We start from the raw sequence: 11,905 nt of genomic DNA, 5'->3' as shown, positions 1-11,905 counted from the left end.
GAGGATCTGTATCCTGGACTCCTTCCATATCGCCGAGTTCCACCGCATGCTTGGTGTCATCCTCAAGGTTTTGCCCGCCTAGAGCCAAAGATAAGAGGAAAGGAGCCCTCGATGGTGGTAATTATTTCTGCAGCTTCCATTCTGATCCGCCCCGGAATGCATTCGTGGCTCACCTGGCTCTCCCCACCACATCAGAAGGAGAACTGGGGCACCCTCTCCTCCGAGAGAACCGCAGAACCGTCGGCTTTTCATAAACACTGGCAGCTGCCGCGGCAATTAGCTGTGCGCTCTGTACTTTTACAACAATGCAATCCTCCCTGATCCCTGCAATTAGCCCCTTAATTGGGTCTAAACAACCAAGGCGGAACAGATAAATAAAAATGCTAGGAGAGCCGAGGGGTTGGGCGAACGGAGCTCGAGAAGCCAGCGGTTTGACGCCTCATATTCAGAATGTGAATGTGACACATCTCTGCCCTTTACTTACTCTTCTAAGTATCAGGTTTTGTGAAATGCTTATATTTTGTGTGACACAGGGTGTAACGGTGACTTTTAAACAGGCTGTCGAGAACCTCGAGGCTTTGCCGAGGAAGGCTTATATTATGACATGCAAAGCACACTCGACAGAACAATAAAGACCTCCATATATATCTTCATATGGTTAAGGAATTATTAATGACGTTTGCAAGTCATTATACAGCACATACCTCATCAACCCTGTTCAGATTCATTTGATGTCTAGGCCAACATCATAAATTATGATTTCTTGCCATTTAATAGCACAAGACCAGGTCAAATCTCACTGAAACCATACAGTCAGAACTATTATTTTGCTAAAGGATAATAACATCTGTAAATTATCAGGAGCTAATCTGGTCATGGGTTTCATTCGTGTGGTTCTTGTATTCACATGACATTGTTGCTTTTAATTCATTAAGAGCTACAGTCGCAACATGCACTATCGCCATCCGTCACCAATATTACACACTTTTACAGACAGATTAATGCCGGAACATCCGTGCAATGTAACCTGACAAATCATTTTGTTACACTGAATTATCAACACCCGAACTTGTCCACGATACATTACTAATACAGGGTTCCTTCCGTTCACAGAGGTCTTTTCTTGTCCATTTATTAGAGAGGAACATGTCTCGAGTCTGGGTTTTTATTTTGACTTGTGGTCTTTCTCAGCAGGTAGAGTTTGAGGCGTGTTTGTGTCAGCTGTGAGTGCTGACAGCAGCGTCTGGCCCTCACACACATCACTCCAGCGGGGGAGCCCAGCAGCAGCGAACAGCATTTCTGTATCAGCACCACACTCAGTATGCAGCCTTCAAAACATCACACACACACACACACACACACTCAAGCCACTTATAAAGAATGCAGGCACCATCTAGTGCTTTACATCGGAAAGACTAGAAATGCGTTTTATGTAAACGTGTTTAAAAGCGACATGAATTCTTTAAACTTGTCATCTTCATGCATTATTTACAGTATTATCCTATCAGTTATATTTATCGGTCAGTCCATCTCCTGCTGTAGCGCTTTATAGATCTCAAAGTATTATCTACACAAAGTTGACTTTCAAACTACATGTTTTGAAAGTTCTTTGAACAGCAATATTTAAAACGCAGCGTTTGACTATACTCAATCATCTAATCTGATTCATAATCTTGTAAATTAAATGATCGCTATGGGTAGTGTGGTCTTTATTCTTGGGGCTGTTTATGAATTTGATTAATCATAGTGCTTTACTGAGGTCATGGGCAACAGATTTTGCATTGCATTTTTGAAAGGTTGTTGATAACACAACAAAGTTCTGTTTGTTTCTGATTTTTTTTTTTAAATGTTTTTTACCATTGAATGTCTGACCTTTTAACATGATATTACAGTAAACAAAAATATTTTGTTAATGAAATCAAATGTTTAGCAATATACAGGAAATGAAAGAAGGAATAAAGTAGTCTTTACTTAATATGGGTCTTAAAGATACCATCAAATGTCTTGAGAAGACAGAGAGGACGAAGTAGCCATATGTATACAGTATGTATATATATTTTACTTAATAACAGGTATATTAAGATACATTAAAAAGCGATTTAAAATAATTGGAAATGCTTTTGTTGTCCTTATGCTGTCCCAATACCTTCCATTGCTTACCCCACCTGTAAGTGGCTTTGGATAAAAGTGTCTGCTAAATGACTAAATGTAAATGCAAATGACCTAAAAAACAATATTTTTATTTTTCTATGTTTACAAAGTTATGTTTATAGCGTCTGGTATTCTACAAAAAACATATCAAATATTTTAGATTGTCTAAGCCCTTATACTCACTGTAATGTGGGGAGAATTGTTTAATTTACCTTTTTTTTTGCTTACCTCCAATTATTCTTTTAACTCACATTGGCCTGTTGTATTGAATCAAATGAAAGTTAGCGGTATAAATTTTATTTATATAAATTTATCTAAAAATCTTGACAAGTATTTGCAGGAGAACAAAAATATATAAAACACAAACAAGCACATGGTAATGTAAAATATCAACAACGAAGTATCAGTGTATCAGTAAATTTACATAAAAATCAGAGAAATTGTGTTTTTTTACTTGCAGCACGCAATACAAATGCTTTAGTGCTGTTCTCATTCAGTGGATGTTTTACTTGGCTTTTGTTCAATGTGTTTGCTGTATGAAGCGTCCTTGGAAGTTTAAAGTCTCGCGAGACGTTACGAGATTCCAAGAACCAATCAGGGATGCGCGTTCATGTAAACGTTCAAAAAACATGGCGGCGATGTGTGAGAGCTTTACCGAATGATTAACTAAACATTTACTTATTAATATAAAGACAAATGCCGTATAATTGTTGTGGTTAGATTAATTAAGTTATGCATACTGTTGCGGTATTGTTTACACCTGGTGAAATAAATCATGACGGACAACAGGAACGTCGGTTTGCGACACATGGTTGGTGTGAGAGAAAGTCGCAGCAGAAACTCATGCCCAAACTCCTACAACTGTCGTAAAGGTAAAGCACGCGTAAAACTTGTGATAAAGAATCAAACCAGCTTAGTCAAAAAATGAAAGGTTATACCAGATCATCAATAGCTTGCTACGGAATGATAATCGAAGTTTTATATCATAGTACTCCAAAGAGCATGCTCAAAACAACGGCAAACAAAGTCACGTTTTGTGCAAGCATCGTGTCGATGATGATGATGATGATGTCATCTTTATTCTCAGATTTTACGACCCCAAAACGTCGGCCAAGAATCCGATTTAATGGATGTCACCGTGGAGATTCGCCGAATGAAACTGAAACCCTACAAGACATCATCTGGGATCCAAATTCACCGACTCAAAACTTTAATGGCAAGTTTCATAAAATCACAGAGATAAAAGTGTTTATCTTCTTTCAATAATACTGTATTTTATGGTTCGGGGGTATGATCAAAATCTTATATGATGAAATTATATATTTTTTAAAAATGATGTAAACCAAGACTGGAAACAAATATAAAACAAAAGGATTATTCAGAATACAAGTTTGTCCGTTTCCTAAGATCTAACATGTAAATTATATTGTATTGTAGAATCTCTATCAGGGATGCACAATTCTATCATTGTAAAATCAGTAGTCACACCACCCATCGCTACAATAGTAACTTTTATAAATATCAAAGTATCTTTGTAAACATTTACAGGAAAAGGAGCCAATGGCAAAGTCATCGAGATATCAGAGATTGTCGACAGGATTGCACCAAAGGTAGTAAAGTCACATTATGGCAGATATAGGAAACTTGTGTGTTACAGTTAAATCTATTTACCTCTTACTTTTATGCAATTTTTAAGGTTGATAGGCCTAAAGAGGGGGACTCTGTGCTCCAGTGGATTGGAGACAATGCCATACCATGTACTCCAGAGGTTAGACAACCCAGAGTCAGAAGGATCTCAGCACGGTACGTGTTCAGCTGAATACTTAAAAGTCGATGTAATAACACATTTAAAATCTCCCTACTACCAGGTAAATATTAATGAAATTGGTACAGAAGAGGCACTCCATTACACAACAATTTTTTTAACTTTTTATCATTTCATTTTGCATAGGGTTTGTTTAGTCTCTGAACTACGTGTGTACTTTTCAGTCTAATGTTTTTTTATTTGCTGTGATCTCTCTCCTCCAGGCAGAGCAATGTTGAGGACCTCATGAAACTTGCCAAGCAATTTGACATCAATATGATCCGTCAGGACAAAGAGAGACAACAAAACGCTACAGAGGAACTAAATGAACTCAACAAGACAATAAGAGATGTAACAGCTAGAAATAACCTGCCATCTGTGGCAGTCATGACGGGTGTAACCGCTTGCTTATCCCAATGCCGACAGGAAGAGGAAGAGCTTCACGCTCTGTTTGATGGTCCTACTCAGCACTTAAGTGGTAGACTGAGCCCACCATCGGTCAACTGCACACCAGAAATCAGACCCGACCCTTCCGAACCAGGGTCATGTTCAGCTGCTGTCAGGAACGCATATGTAGATGCACCAAAAGCAACAGTGATGGACTGTGATGATGACTGGGAAAATGATGACCTTCTCAATGACTCTTTTGTGTTGGAGATAACACAGAATCCAGTGCCTTCGAATGTTGTCCAGAAACCCGAGTGTAGCTCTAGGAATATTGTGGCCAAGACTAATCCCACTGTATTACACGGTAGAGGCGTCTGCCAACAGATTAAAAAGAGCAACAACAAAAGTAGCACCTTTACTAGGACACTCCTGGAAAGCCAAATGTCCGTCCAGAGCACTACTAGAGTAAAGCCACCTACTTCTTCCCAGAATCAAACTACCAAGAAGCTGCTAAAATTGTCACTTGAGGGAAAACACCCAGCACAGTCATCCCACGGTTACAAGCAAACAGAGCTTAAGAGAGCTAGCAAAGATTGCAGAAGCTCTGTCCAACCCTCAACTTCTAAATTTCAAGGACTTTCAAAGGAAGACTTAAAATCTCTTTTCGACTCCGACAGCCTTTGGAATGACGGGGATGATGATCTTCTGTGTCAAGCTTGCGATGATGTGGAGAGGATCTCTGCCAGTCAGGATCTGCAAAGACGAAGCATGGGCTTGACCGAGCCAACACACCATGCATCAAAAGCCACAACGTCCACCCGTGCTTTTGTCCGTTCCAACTCGGTTCCTTGTTACAGTGGCAGCTCTGGATGTTCCATGCCTGGTTCTGTCAGAGCCACCTCACAGACGATTCTGCCACAGGGCACAAACATGGGAAATGCCCCTAACTCCCGCAATATTACATTCAAAAGACATCTTTCGGATTCCGTGACACTAACCAACAAAGGTAAGCTTTGTGTGTAATGGCACCTGCAGTGCATTAGCTCTTCAAAAGCGTAATAGAACACTGCTCCAGCATATGATTGTAATAAGCAGGTTTGCTTGACCTATTAAAGAAATAATTCATAATTTTCTTAACTTCAAGTCACTCTGAATAAATGTTAACGCAGCTGTTACCTTACGTTGAAGCCATACAGAGGCCATAGGCTGTCAAGCTCCAAAACAGAAAGATATACCATTAACTCATCATAAAATCTCTCAAAAAGGAAAAATCTGTCATCATTTACTCGCCCTTAAGTTTTTCCAAACCTGTATACATTTATTTGTTCTGATAAACACAAAGATATTTGACAAATGTTAGTGACTGACATGTCTTGGACATCATTGACTACCATAGTAGGAAAAATTACTGTATCATTTTTTGTTGTGTTGAACACAAAAGTAAGATTTTTGTTAAAGACATTTTGACTGCCATTGTTATTTTTCCTACTATGGTAGTCAATGATGTCCCAAGTTGCAAATATTTTTTCAAAGATCTGTGTTCAACAGAATGAAGACATTTATACAGGTTTGGAACAACTTTTGGGGTAGAAGCCTAATTCATGACAGAAATTTCCTTTTTAGGTGAACTATCCTTTTAAAATGTACAAGCATTAAGATTTTGATCAAATAATAATTTAAAGTTTTATTCTCTCTTTCTGTCTTTTTCCTAAATACTGATTGCATCTGTCTTCGAAATTTGATTGAATAAAGGAATAGTTCACCCAAAAATGATACTTAAGTCACTCTTATGTTTTTCCAAACCTGTTGAACACTAAGAAAGATATTTTCGAGAATGTTTGTAACAAAACAATTCTGGGGCACCATTGACTACCATAGGAGGGAAAAACTACTACTAGACAATGGTGCCCCAAAACTATTTGGAATTCCACAATCTTAAAAATATCTTCTTTTGTGAATTGAGGGTGAGTTTATGATGGTGGAAGTTTTCTTTTTGGTTAACACTCCCTTTAACAAAAAAAGGAAACAAAAAAAGATAACAAAAACTAGATTTCATATGCACCACCTGGAAAAATGTGTAATATTTTTTGGAAAGTTTCAAGTAGCACCCTGTTTTTCTGTTGTTTTGCAGTATTTGTTTCATCCAATGGGACAGTAAAATGTTCAGCTGCTGAGATCGAGAGGAAGAAGCAGGAAGCAATAGCGAGGAGAAGATCACGCATGCCCGCTGACCAAAAACAAGGAGCTCCTACATAGGAGAGCAAAGAGAAGCATGTGCTGTTAAACTGAATGACGTAAATGTTCTGCACTGTAAGGGACTAATTATGTTTTCACAGCGTTTCGTTGTGACACTGTTTTATTGAGCTGCTACACTATAACAATTACAGCGAAAGCTGAATCATATTGCCTGGAGATCTGATTCCAGTTTTCAGAATCCGTTACTAATTTCTAGTTAAACGCTAATAAGTCTCTTAGAAGGAAATGTAATTGGACAATTTCTCACGGTTTTCAGAATAATGTTATCTGTTTGACAACCTGGCTGGAGATTAAGAAAAAAGTATTGCCATCTAGTATTATTAGTCAAAATAATGGCTGCGCTCTCTACGATTTCACACCTTAAGCCAAACTTTCATAAAGTATTTCAAACATCAATATTATGATGTAACATAGAATAGTACATTTTACGTGTCAAAAAATACTTGAATTTTTTTATTTGTCTTTGTTCTGTTTTTTCTGTAAATACCTAATTATGGCCTTAATTAAATAAGCAGAAAAGTCCATGTGCCGTGTTTTGTCCTTTTCAAAATCTTTAATAAAAACATTTTGACTGACTTCAATCAGTGGGTTCCTGTCATTGCCTAATTGAATCCTGAAATAGCAGTTCAGATGTCCAAACCTCATTCATAAGAAATTAACTTCTTAAAGTATAATGCTCTTAAAATATAATCTCCAAAAAAATGAAATGTCTCTTTCCCTCTGTAACCCCTCCACACCTGGTTTATTGTACATGTCACAATGTTAGTCATTGTGCGCCCCGGGGAATGTCGGCATATCATTGGGATCTGGATCCCGGCCCCCTCTCAGGTGTAAGTCACACAGGTGTGTGCGTGTTTGTACTCCACCAGTCAAAAGACACAGCGTAAAGCCTGCCGCCCCCTCGCTCAATTACTGTAAATCAAATGCCACGGTAATTTGGCAAGAGGACGAGGACTTTTTTATTACTGTGATTATGGTTATGATGATGACTACAATTTATTCCAAGCAGATGATGAAAACGCTGGGCCCTACAGGTGTTGACTTCATACAATATAGAACTTGGTGAAGGATCTTTCTGTAATGTGGCATTATCAAGCTGCTGGAGAACAGAGAAATGGGTGTTTCGGTATTTTTGCGTCAAAAATGGAGAGCAATTACTGATTATTGTGATGGATCCGTGCCATGCGGTGGGAGCGTACTCTGGTATCAAGCTGTAGTAATTACGTCAAATTACCGGGCATTGGTGCCAGATGCAATTTGCATTTCAGCGTACTTGTTGGTTTGGGCAGAAACAAGATAACGGCTTGCAGACAAACCAGGAAGGAAACTCGAACTGTAAATTAGAGTAGTCCACGGACTTAAGCATTTTATTTGTTGTGTTGAGCAGATGGTTATGTGCTGTCTTAAAGCTCAGTGTACAGAGATGAAAATGGGCTTTTCCGAGAGCGGACAGAAGATAATTCCTTTTTCTTGTGTTCAATGGTGTCCACGCAGAGTCACGCCCCCACTTACCAAAGTCAAATCATTCAGTAAGAGCCGATGAAAGCTGCAAATTTTCACTTTGAGTATGATATTGTTTGACATTAGTGTATCTTTACAGTATCAGGACAGAGTACGGGTGACATTTGACCGCCTGAAGACTTTTGAGGATTATTTCAGAAAATAATATCATCATTGTTGACCCTCACGTCATTGGAACTGGCACGTGTCTGATATATAGTGGGTACGGAAAGTATTCAGACCCGCTTAAATTTTTCACTCTGTTATATTGCAGCCATTTGCTAAAATCATTTAAGTTCATTTTTTTTCCTCATTAATGTACACACAGCACCCCATAATGACAGAAAAACACAGAATTGTTGACATTTTTGCAGATTAATTAAAAAAGAAAAACTGAAATATCACATGGTCACAAGGGTATCATTCAGACCCTTTGCAGTGACACTCATATATTTAACTCAGGTGCTTCTCATTTCTTCTGATCATCCTGGAGATGTTTCTACACCTTCATTTGAGTCCAGCTGTGTTTGATTATACTGATTGGACTTGATTAAGAAAGCCACACACCTGTCTATATAAGACACATGAGCAAAGAATAGAGTCCCTGTAGATTATTTCTATAACAAGCAAAATAACTAACAAGTAAATTGGATTGCTTGGCTAAATTTAAATGTGACAAAGTTACTCAACCCATGCAACAAATTTAATATTTAAAAAATTGTATATACAGTAAAATTCAACAAATTATATATTTCTTACAATTGTTACACAATAAAATACTAATATTAATGATTAATAATATACATTAAATAAAATATAAATTGTTAAATTATTAGCCAGACCGATCAACAAACACAGAACGTAGATTAAGATACGGTCAGACTTGACTTTGAGCATGCGAAGATCGTTCGGACCGTGGTACAAAAATGGGCAGGCGTGATTCCTCCATGTTTTACATTTCTGCACCGAGAGGTCACGCTGTGACGTTTTGATCAACTATTGGTCTGATGCACTCACGTGACACGAATTCGCAGTTCTGAGTTCACCAAACTTGAACTTGAACTGAAATGCGAAATACCGTTGGACGAGCTTGCGTTTTCGGTTTGTCGCATTAGCCTGCGTATGAATGGAATTCTGGAGGTCAATGGAGGGAAAAGTCAAGTGTGACCGCGACTTTAACTGGTGCTTGCTTCCCTTGAAACCGTCTATAGGGAAGATATAAGTGAAAACAATTAAACGTTTGCTTCTCTGTCGCTATCTCTGTTTGAAACATACAATTGCAGGTTACCTGAGTGAAATGACATGAAACGTGTTACTGTACAAGCTTAGCAAAATAAATCAACATGTAGAGATTGCAACTTTAAATAAAAGCCTGTTTAACACAAAGTCTTTCTGAAACTTGACAGTCATCTATGGAAGACCTGCTTAAAAAATCTTTCATGTTTCGTTTTTGCGTTCAAAAGAAAAAATAACAGCATTACGGTTTGGAATGGGGGTGAGGCAATAATGACAGACGTTTTATTTTTGGCCTTGTCACTCAATAACCATCATCAAGTATTTTTGGTCCTCACTCTTACAAAAGACAATGTGATGGTTTTCCCTATGAGCATTATGTCCTGCTAGAAAAGGCTTAGTTGTTGTCACAGCATCACCATTGCAGATTACGACACAAACGCATGACTAATGCACAAAACAGGAGAACGGGGGCACGGGGGGGCTGAGGTTGTCATCAAGCTAAATGAACTGTGAATATTTTCACAGTGCGAGTCATTAGCAGCTTAGATTTGTTTCAACAAGGCTTACCTGAGGGCTCTTTTCATTGGCCCCCAGGTATGAATGGACTAATGCACCCTCCCCGGCTGAGCCTTCTTGAGCCCACAAACATCTCAGAGCTAAAAGGAGCCTGGCGTTTTTCGCATTATGAGAGCATTCCAGCGCAGACACGTCGATCTGCGGATTACATGTGGAATCAGTTGAATCTGCTGATTTAAAAAATCCCTGATTTCTGCTTTTATAGAACATTATAAAAAATATATTTGTGGGATATGACAAACTTTTGGCAACTGAGAGTGTTTTTTTACATTGCTCCATTTGCTTTTTCTTTCTGAATTTATTTTTGAAGCAAATATGCATCTTCATGAAGATGGTCTGCAAAATTCCGCTCGGCTGCTGTTCGGCATGAGTTATTGTGTCTTTAGATTTTAACCTTTAGTTTGCTAGTGACCTTTCACTCGCTCTGAATGATGGACACACCAAATGAAAAAATAAAATTAGCCACTAATCAAACACAATTGCAAAGAAATAATGACCCACCCTGCCATCTCACATTGGATAGACAGATAGTCCCTCCCAAAATTTATGCACCTCAAGATATGATGCTCAAACAAACAGAGGCATTATAATAAAGGTATGAAATTTGTGTAATCTAGTGGTGAGATTGTGAATTGCAACCAACGGCTCACTCCCCCACCTCCTTTTCGAAGCACTACGGTGGCTGACAAAGGTCACGTTTTCTCTTCTTTGCTGAAGGAGATCATTTATTTATGAAACGCGTTGTGTAGAACAGTTTGTATGTTAAAGGTGGGGTGGATGATTTGGAAAGGTGCTTACTTTTGCCTGCTAGCACTGAAATTATAATCCCACCCTCTATGCAAATCACCATCCAAATCACCAGCCTTCTCCAAACACATGAATGTATTTCGTAAATCCACGTAAAGAATTACAAACTGAATCCATTAAATTCTTCTTGAAGCATGTATATCTGTCCGAAAGAAAGAGAGCAACCATGGTATCGTCTTTCAGACCCTTTGCCTGCCTGAGCGGTCTCCATTGTGTAAAACTGAACCGATTAATTTGAGTTTTTCCTCTTTCATGATCCAGACGATATTTCGTCACTGCTTTTTTTAAAACTCACTTTACGTTTTGTAGATATACTTGTTGTCGTTTCCGCAGGAAAGTTTGATTGTTGCTGATTGTCCGTCAGTCTCTCTACATTGACACAGCGGACGTGAACGAGCTGATGATGTTTGATGTCTGCGTGAACAGGGAGGGCAGTGGTATGCAAAATCCGTTGGCTGAAAATGTACACATGACCCGTCACAGTGTTCGGCCAGAAGGTTTTGATTGGGAAAAGTTTTTTGGTCCTACGCCTTTCACAGAGGATATATAATTAAAAGCAATTATTTGACCACTATAGTTCTTGATTGCTATCAGGATGTAAAGAGATTTCCGACCAACATGACAAAAAAAAAATCTGAACAGGATCACCCACCCTGCCTTTAAGGGCTACTGCAGAAACAATATGATGGATTTCATGTAAGGGGAAGATAGTAAAAACATAACACTTGATTATGTAAGGTCTTTACACAACTCTGGAGACATAGTTATGTATATTAAATGGCATTTCGGTCAATAGATTATCCAAAAAATCACAAAATGGATCTTTAAAACTTTATCAGGATAATGACTTATTAATTGTAATCTTTGCATATTATTGCAAGTTCTTCACTAAAAATCGCACAGTTTATGTTTGATTTCTAATTTAAAATGTCTATCTGTTGTTCACAGACTGACTATTGTATTATTACCAATTTTTATTATATAGTTATATATTATACAAGGCTATCGTATAAGTCCGAAGACTTGATTTACAGACTTTTTTGGTGTTTTGTTTTTCATTAATGTGATAAGACCCCAGCTTCTTTTCCAAACATTTTCTGGATAACAAATAAATTGGCATCGGAGAACGTTTTTCTATTCCTTAAATTTTTTCGCAACAGATTGTAGCACAAAGCAACACATATTTTC

The 11,905-nt window shown here is 38.1% G+C and overlaps 1 protein-coding gene across 1 annotated transcript; it reads left to right on the top strand.

Annotated features, from left to right (window-relative positions):
* The first annotated feature begins 3,662 nt into the window (after window positions 1-3,662).
* On the top strand, window positions 3,663-7,149 carry LOC130431838 (uncharacterized). The gene is made up of 4 exons (XM_056761045.1): window positions 3,663-3,761; window positions 3,848-3,954; window positions 4,180-5,348; window positions 6,474-7,149. Exons 3-4 carry the CDS (start codon window positions 4,202-4,204, stop codon window positions 6,596-6,598), a joined length of 1,272 nt encoding a protein of 423 aa, XP_056617023.1. The 5' UTR covers window positions 3,663-3,761; window positions 3,848-3,954; window positions 4,180-4,201; the 3' UTR covers window positions 6,599-7,149.
* Window positions 7,150-11,905: the final 4,756 nt, after the last annotated feature.

The sequence above is a fragment of the Triplophysa dalaica genome, chromosome 11 (genome assembly GCF_015846415.1).
Source record: "Triplophysa dalaica isolate WHDGS20190420 chromosome 11, ASM1584641v1, whole genome shotgun sequence".
NCBI lineage: Eukaryota > Metazoa > Chordata > Actinopteri > Cypriniformes > Nemacheilidae > Triplophysa > Triplophysa dalaica.
Note: the sequence above shows the minus strand (reverse complement) of the source record. Positions and strands in the feature narration are given on the sequence as shown.

Excerpts from the sequence above, each read along its gene's own strand:
- LOC130431838 (XM_056761045.1), top strand. The coding sequence starts at position 4,202 with ATGAAACTTGCCAAGCAATTTGACATCAATATGATCCGTCAGGACAAA. Across the intron at positions 5,349-6,473 it reads CGTGACACTAACCAACAAAG|TATTTGTTTCATCCAATGGG; the intron begins GTAAGCTTTGTG and ends GTTGTTTTGCAG.